Source organism: Aptenodytes patagonicus, chromosome 6 (genome assembly GCF_965638725.1).
Source record: "Aptenodytes patagonicus chromosome 6, bAptPat1.pri.cur, whole genome shotgun sequence".
Lineage (NCBI taxonomy): Eukaryota > Metazoa > Chordata > Aves > Sphenisciformes > Spheniscidae > Aptenodytes > Aptenodytes patagonicus.
In genome coordinates, this window is record NC_134954.1 from 67,790,732 (window position 1) to 67,806,133 (window position 15,402).

General features: G+C 38.0%; 1 protein-coding gene across 3 annotated transcripts in view; it reads right to left on the reverse strand.

The window, feature by feature from the left end:
• The window catches only part of NCKAP5 (NCK associated protein 5), a 424,747-nt gene that overhangs the window by 107,284 nt on the left and 302,061 nt on the right, over positions 1–15,402 (reverse strand). For all 3 annotated transcript variants that reach the window (XM_076343066.1, XM_076343065.1, XM_076343064.1), the window contains 2 exons: positions 10,885–10,953; positions 4,657–4,695 (listed from right to left, as the gene is read on the reverse strand). In XM_076343066.1, the coding sequence (XP_076199181.1) occupies positions 4,657–4,695; positions 10,885–10,953 (108 nt within the window). The remainder of the gene's footprint in view (positions 1–4,656; positions 4,696–10,884; positions 10,954–15,402) is intronic.

The window sequence follows — 15,402 nt, forward strand, 5'->3', positions numbered from 1 at the left end:
CCCTAAAGCTTTGATTTCTGTCAGTGAGACCTCTTGTCTCTGGTCTTACACAAGGCAATCTCTGTTAGGAAACTGCAAGCATCAAGACCCATCATTATCTGCCTTTCACAAATAATCAGGGAATTTAAAACAGAGCCTTAGCTGTTACAACAGTTTTTAACATTTCAACACTACTAAGTGCACTGAAAGGGAAAAATTATTCACAGAAACTGACAATGTAGAAAAAATTTAAATCTTAGCAATGCCTCTGCTTAAAACCTTCCTATCTTAAGCTTTAAAACCATAAGATTTATGTTTCAAACTTTAGACTTTCTGTAAAAAGTGAAATATAAGATAGTAGATTACCCGCCCAGATGCTATAAACAGTGCCAATGGTAATGCCACACATAGTCCAGAGGAGAAATGAGGCACATTAAGGTAGCAGTATTCTGGTAAAATAAAGTCTGAGTTTAGAAAGTTGAAGTCCTGAAATTACCAATTAATACAACTACCAAATGTCTGAAGCATGTAATTCCTCTCCTGTGGGCAAAATGACCAGCCATTAGGATAGCAATCTCCCACATATCTAAGGTATTCCTATGGTCTCACTATAGTAATATCCAAGCATCTCTCTATTCTTACTTTTTCTCTTCAGTATGAGACTCACTCTTCTCCAAAATGGGATTCAATTCCCTCATTAGAGGTTCCAGAAATACGTTGCTCTTCCTCTGAAGATGCTTCTTCTGTTTTAACTCTTAATTCACTTCTTTTTTATTTCATTGATGAAAAAGAAGAAGAAATAACTTTCATACAGAACCCAGAGTAAAAAAGTATTCTCCTGAACACACTCCTGTGGAGTGGGGTAATATGCAAAGAGCAGATACATAGATCACAAAGCAATTTCATTAAGTGGTGTAACTCAAATTTCAAACTGCTTATCCAGGTCTTACATGGGGGGGGGGGGGGGGGGGGAGGGAATCCAGTCTCCAGCACTCCTATCATCTCATGTGATATGAAAAGTCTTTGGGTGGAAGGAGAAAGAATGGATGCTTCCAGTAAGTATCAGAGCATACAGGTTTGCCTCAAATCATTTTGTTGTTTTTCTGACTTCTTAAATTTCCCAGAGGTAAAATTTGCTATTAGTAAGTGGTAAAAAATCCATATAATTTTGCTACATAGAATTGTGAAATTTTGCTGCGTGGCTAATTCAGCACAAATCTCAATTTAATATACTTTCTCCATAGTCACAGTAAAAATAAGCCTCATATTAGAGAAATTCTATATGTACTGTAACAAATTATATACTTGAAAAGTGCACATTTAAGACTGTAATTCCATTTCAAGGTTTCAGTGACATTGATAAATCACTCAAGCTTTGCTCACTCAATTTGTGTCACCAGAATCTCTCAGTGGAATCACAGTCCTTCCACATACTGGCGAGTACACAGTGCTTTATTTGTTACATTACAGCATATACTTAATTTAAGCAAAAATTAGTCCTTGAGGGACAATTTCAAATTCACAGCAAAGCCTACTCAGTGTGCGTTACTGTACAAAATCACTCTTCTCCATTTTCTGAAAGCTCTCAGCTTTTCTTCATGTCTCACTGTGCCCCAGAGGTGTGTTATCTCACTGTGGCATGACTGGCTCTGTCTTACTGCTTAGCTGTACGACAGTAGATTTATCTGTTTACTAGTTACTATTTGGATTCCGATATCTACCTATTTGGGACTGGTGTGAGGAGTCCAATTTCCTCTTTATTGTATGCTATTGTGTTCCTGTCTTTTCTTATAAAAGGACTTGCATGAATGGTGTCAGGAGCACTGTAACAGTTAATATTCATTAGCATTTAGAAGAGTACTCTCTTTCCTCTTTCTATGGATATTAAATTAGCTGTTATTACTCAGTAATAGGTAAGCAGTTGTTAAATCCCATCAATACTAAGTAAATCACTTTATTAAATGTATTCAAATCTGTTTTTATTGTATCCATATGAACTCCTTGGTTCCTATGGGTTTGGGAGGATTAATTACTGAGAAAGTATGTAGTCATCAAAATGTCTGACACCTTTGCAAAGGGACTCAGGAAGCTCCTCTCTTCATTTGGGAAACAACCATAATATTCCCAAACTAGAGATTAATATATTGAGATTAACCCTCTGGTAAATATTTAATCACATATGGTTTTATATTACAAAACGTGGATGAGGTTTTTGTGTGTATTAATATGAGAAAATGCCTCAATTTCCATTTAAGCTGTATTGAAACAAAGATTTGGGATTTTTTTTAAACAGCTGAAGTTATGTTTCTAAAAGGTGTTACAGCAATAGCTCTGCAGACTGCAGTCCTCTGATGATACACAGACCATACAGCATATGTGTACACAGAGTACGGGAAGAGTAAGTAATACAGCAGAGATAGCAGCAGTGCAAGCTTCCCCATATGTTGCGGTTTGCACAAATCACCTCCAAGCTACAACACTTCCAATTGCTGTAAGGCAATATCCCTCTTCTAGAGTAAAAGGCTTTGTTGTGCCATCAAAAAACCATGGGATTGAACAATGATACTTTCACCCCTAACCTGTGGTAACAGCTGTGTCGCTGTTTTGCGGCCACAACTGCCGGGTGAAGAGATTTAGGGAACGTTATTAGTTCTGGATTGCTGATGCTAGCTTGGGCCACAGGAATGTGTTATCTATATAACAGGTAACTGTACCCTCCTGAGTCTTGCATCACTCACCTACAGGCCACCTGGACATCTCTGTCTTCAGGGCAGGATACCCAAGAGCAGACTTAATGGGATCAGAACATCTCTCTGTGCATCTTTTAATCTATCCAGAATGTCATAAAATTGATGCACAAAAAATCTGCCCAGTAAGGAGCTGAGAAGGGTATCCAGCCTTCTCTCTGACGTGCAGATGGCCAAACGCAACCTTCTGCACCTATTTACCATTCACTTCGGTGCAGATGTTTATGGGTGCGGATGTTTGTCTATCCTGCTGTCAGGGCACACTCCCCACTTTTAGGAGTTTAGTTGGCAGAGTTCAAGGTCATCTCGTTCATGTCTGAGCCGCGCAGCACCCACCTTGCAGCTACGCCCACACCCAGCCTCCTGCCGCCTTGATCCTGAGCTGCGTCCTGACCCCCTGGCTTGGCTTCACTCAGACCTGCCTCCTTCCCATGGACCTGCCCAGCGAACATGGGACCAAGGCTGACCCTGATCAGGGCCTCCAGGCCCCACCCTGACACTGGATGCGTAGCATCCTGCCTGCCCTGCTGTCACCCTCAGTCCCTGCTCACCCCCTTTGCGGGAGCGTTCTGCTGTTCCGAATGACGTCCATAATGGAGGCTTTGGAGCCACTCTCCAAAAGCTATTCCAGCACTTTGCTATATTTGCATCTAGAAGGCTTTTGGGCATGTGGCAGAGGTTTTTGATGATCTTAACTTGGTGTTTCTTGCTGCATTTTAAGAACGTTATTTCTTGTCCTGTCATTCAGTGTAGACAAAACAGTTTATATTCTTCTTTGCATTATCTGCACTAGAAGACTGTATTTATGTCTCTTTCAGACTCGTCTTTTAAAGCTAAATGATCCAAAGAATTTAGTAATGCCACATTCATCAAGTGGTCTAGATCTCACAAAGGATCATTTCATGAATATTGAAAGGTTCATAGCTTATTATTATAGATCTTTATACTTTGTTTGTCTTTCACCCACCCCACCCCACCCCCCACCCCCAACAAAATGACATCATGGAATCATGTTCAAATCAAAGACCACTTTTTTGTAGAACTGTCCTACCAGTTATTCCCGACCCTCTCTGGGCAGCTGATTATTTCTGCTTGTAAGTATTACCTTGCTTTTCTCTCTGTTTAATTTAATCTTATTTTTTTTCCAGATCACTTTTTCATTTTAGCAAGCTAATTTTTAATGTTACTCCTCCCACTAGGTTCTATCTGAAACAACCACACTTCATATCCAACCATTTGGACAGACTTGATTTGATCCAGAACTGACCTTTATAGAAGCCATAGTGAATCTTTTCATTCTGCCAGGTTTGCAATCACCCTACAAGAATTTTACCTGTGCAGTACTTCCCTTGCTTACCCAGGAGAATGGAGCAGGAGGACAGCAAAAGGTTTTTTAAGACAAAATGCATGTTCTCTTTTGCTGGTTCCCAGCCCACAAATAGAGTAGCCAAACCCCCATTCTATACATGGAGCCTTCTCTTTTACTCAGGGAAGCACAAGCCCACACCAGGAAGTCTTTCCTTCCAATGAATGTGAGTGAGCTTGCCAGCTACTGACCTGCACTGTAATTTATCTGTTTTACGTTCCACAGGAATGGACTGTGGGAGCGACATAACTTGTTATGGACAGGGAATGGAAAAATCACCATCTGGAGGAAGGATTTTCAGTTGCTATTGTCTCAATGTAGGTAAACAATAAAAATTGGATATGGGTCCTATATGATCAAGCCATAAAGATGTACAGTCTCATGGATTTTTATTCATTTGGATTACAAAAAACTTGACTTTGGGCCTGACATGTGGCAGCCTTGGCAATTAAATGCGTGAACATCGTTAAAAAATGTATACTATATAAGAACATGTATTTCTCAAATGAACAATGAACATCTGCAAGCTTTAAGTTATACCACAATACCTAAACCACAACTTACCTTTTGAGTAAGTAGAGCCTGAACAACCTGATTAGCTACCTGAAATAAATAAATAAAATAGTTTAAGTATGTTACCGTGTGTTTATGCATAACAATACCTTCTTTTGTGGCTTTACATTCCACTTTCCATCTACAACCACCACCAATTCTAGTATTTTCATTATTTACTAGTATTTTCATCAGATAATACTAGTAAGAATACATGAAATGCACGCTAACTACTTCTGTCCTAGTCCTCATTATAAACAAACGTGTATTGTATCAATTGCAGTATGACATGATGGACATTTGGTTAACTTCTGTCATCTCTTCTTTGGACTAAATTAAAACCTCACAGTCCTATATGCAGCTGGTGTGCATCAGCACGGATTGCCTGCATTCACTAGAGCTGATTTTTACCAGTCGAGGATGGAGTCCTGAATGTTTTCATGAAGTTTAATTGTTTCTTGATTCAATATTGATAAAATGGTACATCTATCATGACAAGCAGAAACCATAAAGTGCCACAGAAAATTAAAGTACCTACTGTCATCAGAATGTGGTTGGAAGGCATTCACACCACATAGCATAATTGACTTGAATGAGATTACACACCATTGATTAGTAGAACTATATATTCAACTGGGAATTTTTGAAGTTATTTATTTAATACATCCTTTCTAATTTATATTTACCAGCAGGCATAGGGGCAGGGAAGGGGAAGAAGGAGGGACAGAAAGAGGGACTGAGATAAGATTTTCTGTTGACAATGTCTAACTTGTATGTTACATTTCTAATGTAATTTAAAACTATATAAGCATATGTTATCACACAATGTGTTTGCCTATATTTTTGCTCTTGCATTTAGGCAGAGCAACTAGAGATCTCACTCTGTGCAAAAAGAGACAGTAGTTATGATTTCTGGCTTGGTTTTGGCTTTCAGAAATTACAGTAAAGCATATGCAGGTATCACCAAATCTGCATTGATTCTTCTTACTCTTGGCAAATTAAAAGAAAAAACCCCACACCATTGATGTCAACTGAGTTGTGAGGAAAGAGTTGAAGCTAATTCATTTCTGTAAATAATTCAATTCTGTTAGATCTGAAAGTTACATTTGATTCATACTCTCATAAAATTGCCTAGTATCAATTTTTTTTCTCCAAACTGGTCCCTAACTTAAGGCAGCCCATGGAACAATGGTCCCATAAAATAGCTCTATACATGATTTAACAGAAGACACAGACTAATATTAGAACAGTAATAACCAACAGAAGTAAATATGTTACAGTTTTGAAGAACCATGTGCCTTGCCCTATAGGCTTTCAGGATCTACATCCGACAGTGTTCTTTCTGGCATGTACTTTTAACGTCTGTTTGCTCTACCTGAAAATTGAACAAACCATACCAAATACATTATTTCTTTACTTTCTGACATGGAGTTACTTTACCAAGGAAGAACTAAAACGTTCTTTGAAGTATGTACTAGTCACTCACAACAGAATAGCCTACTAAATTACTCCTATAGCTTTATATATTGCACAGAGGAGTGTAAATGGCATAATCTTCCAAATGGGAAAAAACTGAACTTGCCGATGCATATGTGACAAATTTTCCAGCTTTGAGTGTATGAAGTTAGGTATCTAAATGAAAGCACCTGCCAGTGATCCATAGCTCCCATAGATCTCAATGAGATATGTTACTAGTTTCTTTACAAAATGAGGTTGTTTTATTCTAGTATCTAGCAACTTGGCAAACTGCGTTGCTATTACCATTCAAAGATTTTCAGGTCTGTATTCTTGGTTTTCAGCAGGAACAGAGGTGGGAAGCCTTCAGTGAAATGTTCTGCAGTTACTAAAATTAATTTAGCAGTCATTAAGTGGAATCATATCCAAACTTTTGCATTTGAAATGAGGTTGCCATTCCACTCCTACAGCAGCGCTAGTGTCCAGATGGAAATAAACTGCTAAGCTAGCAGATCTACTTAATTTTTAATTACAGGTATCGAGACACCATGGATATGAATGAACAACATAAGCCAGCACTACAAAACTGACAACAACCGAAAACTGAGGAAACTGAGACCACTGAAGGCAGAGGGACTGACTTATGAGATGCAGAATATGTGAAATTCCCACTGATATGAGGCAGAACCACGGCTCAATCCCAGTAAAAAGCAGGCTGTAAAAAGTGATTTTGACCTGTGATTCATGCAGTTAATCAAGGTGAAACAAGGAATAGAATAGAGATGGCCGGTTCCTTAGTCTGCTGTTATGTAGGAGATGACACTGCTTGCCTTCACACTGCCTGCCTTTCCTTTGAACTTAATAGCCAAGATCTTTAGGTGAGGTTTCCTTTTGTGGATTGCAATAAAAGAGAGAAAAGATCCAGCTTCACTTTTTCCTTACACAATTATGTTTACATATACATGTTATAAAGTGGTCTTAATAGAAAAGGTATAAAAGAATGAATCAAAGAAAAGAGACCCTAGTATAACAACTGTTATACCTTTTACAAGTACTGAGATTTTACACAGCTGCCTTTAACTTATGGTTTCATTCGCACAAAGACATTTCAAGTGTACTAAAACGAAAGGTCTTATATTTTATTCAAATCTTAAAAATAGAATGCCTTTTTAAGGTAACTTTGTATTTTTGATTAGCTAATTCTTAAAATATCAGCAAAAATATAATCTATCCTAAGTTGCACAATTTCCTGCAGGTAAGTATGGCGAAGTTTGACAGAAATCTCAGCTGACACAGTGATGTGAATAACCATGACATTGCCACTTACCAATAAACTGACTGCTGAATTCCAGGATAGGAAACTAGGATTAAGCATGTTAACCTCAAACCCCAAAGGTACAAGACGGCAATCCTGGTTTTTGCATTAAATTTTTCAGTGACAGATATGTTTATGGATTATTTCTGAAATTAAATGAGCTCTTTTCTTATTCACCAAGTACTGGAACATTTCAATGACACCTTCTTCCAAATACTGTTCTAAAGTTGTTTATATGTACACTTCAGAGATGAACAACTACTTTAAAAATCAGTGAATATTTATTAAAATTCATAAAGGACTCACTTCAGCTTGACCCATATCCTTTTCAGATTTCATGTCTGTGAACATTTGAGTTTCACTGAATTTTACTATGAAAACGATTACAGAGCATGCATTTTTAAGTCACAGGTGCAAGCATTCATACATTAAATGTGGCACATTATATGAATGAAAAGAACTATGTAAAATCATTGATAAAAAAAGAAAAATGAGAGAAAATAATGGCAGGCATAGCTTTAAAAACTCAGCTCTGGTATCTTTTTGTCACACATAGACAGAAAAATCACGGTGGTTATTTTTACTACCTTCATATGCAGCTTAATGGCTACCAACACCTCAGCAGAAAGCACGCTGTGCATAGCAAGTGTCCTTATCACATGGCTGTAGAGGCCTGAGGGACCAAGCAGGGACACTATTGGCAGGGTGGCCAGATTAAATGATGGTTGAGTACCCTGAGCAGAGTTTGCCTGTGTCCAGGGAAGAAAAGCTGCAATCTGAGGATGCTCAATGATGAGTGAAAGCTGGCAGCATTCTCCCAATAGTTATCAAACGATGTTCCCAACCTTCATTACCTAAAAGGCCTGTCAAGCATCCCAAACATGTAACTAGCCAGAATGGCTAGGTATTAGCTTTGGAGGTAAGCACTCCTTGTGTATCAGCCCAGGAGAAGTTCAATACACTCATAATTAATCGGACTTCAGAGGCAAAATTAAAATAATGGTTGTAGTAGGCACTCAATTTTTTTGGTGGCAGGCTTAGGTGTCTCAGGTTTGGGTGTGATCACAGCCTCGTGTTCTCAGGAACATCTGCGTTCCTCTCTTTAAACCCATCAGGTCTCCCTGGGGCAAAATGGAGCTGCAGCACAGACCGATACATAGCTGTTGAGGATACATCTGCTCCTAAAAACTGCTGAAGAAGTCCTGAAGCCCAAACTAGGGAAGGCCTGAAGAGATTTTCACCTTCAAGAAGTGGGGTTGGTGTGAGAAGAGTTATGAACAGAGGAAGCATCAGACTTAAAGTCTTAAAGGAAAGAAATTTTCAAGTGGAAGACTTTTTTTTTTCCTTTTCATAACAAGATTTATGAAAAGCATTTTATTTTCTTAAGATCTCCAGTAAGAATCTGTGTTTGGAAAGGACTTTGTCACATACAACACATCCTCAGAAGACTCTGGCTGGAAGTGAAGGTTTTCACAATCATTGATTGGGTTATTCACTAATTACATTTATGTCTCATCTCCTATCTCTTTATTGTTACTATAATGAAGTAGGGTGAGAACATGCGATTTCTTGTGAAGCTCCACCAAGGGAATGTGCTCAGGTGGGTGCTAACCTGGGACTCTGCAGAACTTGCAATTATTAAATATGGGTTTGTTGCCTGAGTCACTGGCAACAACTTCTTCACCTCAGTGATCAGAAAGGATTAGTTCCAAATTTGTGTCAGCTAAAACAATGCTGGTTACAGTGCCACTGCCAAAGCATTGTGGGGGCTGAAAGGGGGAGAAGAAAAAAGTGATACCAAGCCATGGGGAAGGACAAGAGAGGTCACTACACACAAAACAGAAGACAAAAAAGGAAGAAGATAAGCAAACAAAAAATCAAGCAGGGAAGCACAAAACCACAAGTGACGAGAAGCTCTTTCTCCTGAAAAAGTTGACACAGTGGGAGAAGATGGATACAGCGGTGGTAATATGGAAGAACTGAAAACAGCCAACGTAACATTGAAGATAATAAAGTTCAGAGCATAGTTTGATCTAATTATTCGCTCTTTAAACTGCAACAGCGTGTAAAAAACACAACCCTGGATCAGAAATCTATCATGTTACTGCAAACACAATAAAAACTTATCTTCTGTCTATATAATCTGTAAGGAGTGTTTTGCTGGAATGGACAATTATGGTGCTTTACTGATTCCCAAAATTAATTATGTAGGCAGATTTTGTCCTAGACAATCAGAAAACAATTTTAAGTTAAGCCCTGTAATTTAAACTGAAGTTAATAATTATATGGTAATTTCATCGTTATCACCAAGATATCGAAATATCATTCAAGTGTGCACTGAATGGAGTGACTCAGGCCAATGCAGACCAAGGCTCTGCCGGTATCCCAGTGCCACAGAACAGACAGAGCATAACCTAGTGGGAAAGTGTATCTGCAAGTCTTTTACTCCAGCTCCCTGATAAAAATATGCTATAGTGGCAAAAGTGCAGATTTGCTGATGAAAATTTGCACTAAACTGGAGGCTTCTTGTAGCAGAGCTGTATTGCTCATGCCAGTAGTACTTCAGCAAATGCTGATTAAAAATTCAAAAAGCTGGTATGAAGACATGAATTGTCATCTGTTATGTGTGGTTTGCACACTCACGCACTCTTTTCTCAAAGGTACACCTGAGATGCTGGTGTAGTTTTTGTTTTGTTTTGTTTGCATGTTAGCTAACTACTTATGCTACTATGCATTCTTCTTATGGAACAGGTAAATGATTTCTACTAAGCAACTCTTTGAGCTACCAAAAGTCTTAAAACTATTTTAAGCTCTTGTGTACGCTGAAGAGCCTTATTTCAGGGTAAATAGGAGGAACAAGTAAGCATCAGTATATATATGGAGAAAGCTGACATTTCTGGAATGGTAAGCATTGCTGGAGTGCTCAGAGAGTAACTGATGGGTGAATTATATTGTAGTTGTAACTGAAAAGTCTGATCAGAAGCTGAGCCACACAGTAGAAGTGAGCCAACAGCTAGAAAAAACCCAGCATAAAAAGCTGTGTGTGTAACCCTAAGGGAGAGCTTAGAGACGAAATTCCCCGGTTACAGAATATATTACATAGGAAAGCTGGGGGATTTTTGACAGAAGAAGCCACTGCCACCTGTGTTCCACTCTACAGAAAAGGAGAACACAAAACCTAATAGGCAAATTACCATTTTCTCCTCCTCATGAAACCAAACCAGTGCCAAATATTGGTCACAGGGATATCAACTTTTTGGTGAAGAGATGTGGTCAAAACAGGATTTACAGCAGAGGTCATGGAGAGCAATATCTATGACTGCCAGACACATGTTCTTGGAATTAATTAGAATGAGGTTATACTAGAAAATTGCAGAACAATGTCAACCTTGTAAGAGAGGAAGAGATTCATTTCTATTCATTTAATTATAGTACCAGGTAAGAACAATCTTTTTATCTATCCACCTTACCTCATCAAGACATCTTTCATACTGTTCTCTCTGATTTTCATTTTCCAGAGCCAGCGCTGAATTCTCTGCCTACAGTAAAATAGAATAAATAAATAAATAAATACGTAAATTAACCAAAGGGTATCTTCTACTACATGACAATTCATAAAAATTCTCAGGGTGCTTACTTTGTGTACTTCTTTAAGATCCAGAATGAAAAGCACCATACAATTTATCGTGCTACAAGTTGCTATTTTGAGTAAAATCAGAAGCAACATTCATTTATGAGATTATTCACACCATGCATTACAATTTAGAACAATATCAGAGCAGATATTCCAAGTATGCCCACAATCTCATCTTGTCAGGTGCAACAGAGTTGGCAATGAAACATTATAGAAGATATTGGTATATCTTTTCTTCCTCTCCCTTTTCTGTTTAGAGTGAACTTGCTATCTGAGAAAGCCACTTGGAAGCAGAGGCAGCTACTATCAAAAGGAAACAAAAGGCAATCTTATGTTAACTTTTAACTGCGGCAGCTCTTCATAAGCCTGGTTTCTGCAGTGGGTAATTCCAGATGCACTGGTCATACTATAGCTAATTGGTGAATTACACCCCTTAACTGAACCAGATAAATTTATTAGTCTTTACTTAAAAAACAATTCCTATCATTTCAAGAGTAAAAGAGGTATTTTACTACATCTAAATGCAATCTTAAGTCAGAAAATTTCTCTCCCGCATATGTCAGTTTAAATATGATAGCTTCCTGTATAGTAGTGCCTTTCATCTATCTTTAATTTCCATTACACTCATATTTTTGCATAGAGCAAACTTCAAAATGGCACAATCTGGTATGTAAATTACAGTAAATCAATGTATTTTTCCATATATTATGACTTTAGGAATTCTTTCAGTATTGGAAAAGGAAAATCTCTAAAGTGTGCTGTATACAGTGGCATCAGAGCAAGTTTCAACTAGTTTTCTCTTAAAGACTGAGAAACTAAAACAATATATAAAAATCGATGAGTTAAAACTGGCTCTAGAAACCTCTCTGCCTCCCATGCATAATTTCACATCACGTAACCGTAACACCAAAATCAATGCATTCACGTAATTACAACTATTATACAATTTACATTATTTGCTTCACTTTAACCTTCTGTCAGCCTATAAAAGTTAAACGAATGCTGTTTCAAAAGAACTGTGGTTATACAAAGCAACAGTCATAAATATAGTTAACATCTGTAATTATAGAGAAAAATTTAATGTAATGTACTGTATGGAAAGATTCTGTGGAATGATGCACAGTTCTCTCTTCCTTGTTAAGAAAAGTCAATGATTCAACAAAATGAAAATCCCAAAGTCCAATAAATTGATTCATTAACAACAATTTCAAATTCAGCTAAATCCTAAAAATAAGATTAGGAAGAAAAAGTAAACATAGATAATTATCCAGTATATTGAAAGAGAATAAAGAATAAAAGGGAGGTAAGAAACAAGGGCACATTGAGTTTACTTATTTACCAGTCTAAATAAACAAGTGTATGGAATCCGTGCTTTATCTTGAGGGTACAATCAAAGCCAGCAAAGGTGGTAAAATGCTCTGCATCATATTATCACAATGTCACCTACCAATGGATTCAACATATGGCTATAAAAAGTCTATGGGTGATCCTGCAGAGAGCACTGTCAGATGAGGCAGCAAAAAGTACAGATGCAGAAGTAAGTAACAAAGTAGAAGCAGAAGCTGCAAAAGCAAAAGCAGCAGTAAGAAATCAGAAGCTGGAGGGTAAATAGTCCTCCATACCGAAGAGGCTATCATATACAGGTATCAGTTTGCTTTTATAGAGACATTCTTGCAGATTAATTGATTGATAAAAATAAAAAGATGATCGGTACATAAAGATCTGTTTCTATGAGTTAAAGATTTTCAGATGTTTTCTCTATGACTATCACCCTAAAATGCCATCCAAAATAAATTCTTATCATAGAATCATAGAATAGTTTGGGTTGGAAGGGACCTCTAAAGGTCATCTAGTCCAACCCCCCTGCCGTGGGCAGGGACATCTTCAACTAGATCAGGTTGCTCAGAGCCTGGTCTAACCTGGCCTTGAACGTTGCCAGGGATGGCGCATCTACTACCTCTCTGGGCAACCTGGGCCAGTGTTTCACCATCCCCGTAAAAAATTTCTTTCTTAGTCTGAATCTACTCTCTTTTAGTTTAAAACTATTACCCCTTGTCCTATCACAACAGGCCCTACTAAAAAGTCTGTCCCCATCTTTCTTATAAGCCCCCTTTAAGTACTGAAAGGCTGCAATAAGGTCTCCCCAGAGCCTTCTCTTCTTACTGTTTTGAAGCAATCATTAAAGGATTAGTCTGCACAGCCTTTAATTCATGCATGTTGGTATACCTATGGGTTTGATTTTTTTAATTTTCATTTTCACTAACATAAAAATATATTGTATGATTTTATCCTGAAATAGTTAGGGCAGACTGCTCCCACACAGAGATGTCGAAAAGAACTACAACACACAGTTGTACTATACAAAATACCCAGAGAGCTCCCCATATTTCTCTTACTCCATTTTTTTGAATGCTGTGAAAATGGAAGCTAAGTCTTCTTGGATCTGCTAGCTGAATCTCTGATTTCAGTGAGCTATTCCTTTACAAATAGGCTACCAAAATTAGGAAATCTGAACTTGACAGCTTTATAAATAAATGCTACATTTCCCCTCTTATCAAGCCACAGTGGAAACACCTGTATAATAAAGCCCTTTTTCACACCACTGGCTTCGAAAGTGTAGTGAAAGGATGTAATGCAGTCACTGTTAGTTTGACTTTTGTGCTTCTTGATTGCCAAGCAAATCATGCCTATTTATTTGGCATTTTTGTAATGAGGACTGGACTAGAAGGGAACACTTGAATGACTTTTCTTAAGATCCTGTGCCAGTTCCCACAACATGGGAAAACCAGTACTTGATATACTAAATCACTTGATATTGCAACTGAATGCTTGATAATAATCCTCATTCCCCCCAAAGTATTCATTTGGAAAATTTGTAATAGCACTTGTGGTCTCAAAACCCTGCCTCCTAATCCAAACCTTCAGTTATTTAACAGAAACCACTGGGTTTTGATGTTACTGTAAACCTGCTTAATTTTTGCTCAGAGGGATCTGCCTACCTCCAGTATTGCATATTCCAGGCGTCTTTTGCCAGTTAAGCAAAGTAGGTCTCCTTGGAGGAAACCACTATTACATTTTATTTTCGCTTTTATTTTCAGGCCATACTTACACTAGGCTAAGCTGCAATAAGAAGCCCACGCTTCTCACAGCATGAAAGCTATTGCACACTTGCAGGCACCCAGAGGCAGTGGCAGAGAAGTACTGACCCCTAATGTAGTCACTTCTCCCATACATAACCTAGCAGGGGACTAGGCAGGAAAAAACCTAGATTACAGAGAACAGTACTCTCTTAGATATCAACTGATTTCTGTAGTGATTTCTAGTCTTAGGTATAGCTGTCCTGTAGGAATTTATGTATATTTTATGTTACACATAGAAATAAACCATCTCTGTCCCTAAGCCTCGCAAACACTAAAAGTGATGCAGCCCAGCAAACTGCTGCAGACAAGCGACATTCAATGCCTGCCACCAATGCCTACAGGCAAGCATGTCTTTTCTTGGGGGGTCAGCTCTCAAAGCACAGCATCATTCAGTCAGCCAAAAATAACCGTGGCATAATTTACCATTAAAGGAAACATTACATGTTCCTTTTGGATCATTATAGATTCAAGGATTCTACAAATGTCAAAACAGAGGTACTTCCTAGTTCTGATTTGAAAGAAAGTATTTTGCACAAGAGTCTCTCCAAACATTGGAAAATTTAAAGGTTTCAATCATGACTTGGATAATGCTAAACAGCCTGCAACTGCCTTAATTAGAGACAACTTTGTTCTGAACTGTGAGACTGAGTTTATGGAAAATCAATCTGAAAGTGAAAACTTCAGACTACTTTGTATAAAACAGAGGTTGCCTTGTATTGATACCATTGCTAAGATACAGCTACTCTGAGAGCCTTTGTCAACTCCAATTTTAATCCCTTTCTCAGGATGGAAAACATGGCCCTAGTAATGACGAAGATTATCTTCAGGTCAGCTAAGAGCTTTCTCTCTCCCTCATAGATGTTGAAGAACACTGTGTTTTCTCCTACAGGGCAGCTGTTTGCACTGTTTCATTCAAGACTAGTAACAGACAGACTACACACCTGATGCGCTGAAGCCCAGTCCTGTTCCTGCTAAAGTCAACAAGAATCTGCCATTTATTTCCCATGAGTGTAGATGCAAGTCAGGTGCAACGAAATGAACTATATTTGTTTTCACATTACACAATGTTTCCTTAAAATTAATTAATTTTCCTTTGGGGCAAGAGGAAGTTCCTTGGTTCACAATGAATTGTTGTTCATGATGCTATAAAAGAAACAAGGAGACAAACGGCAGCCTTAGCATTTTTCATGTTTCTAAAACCATGTTATATACTG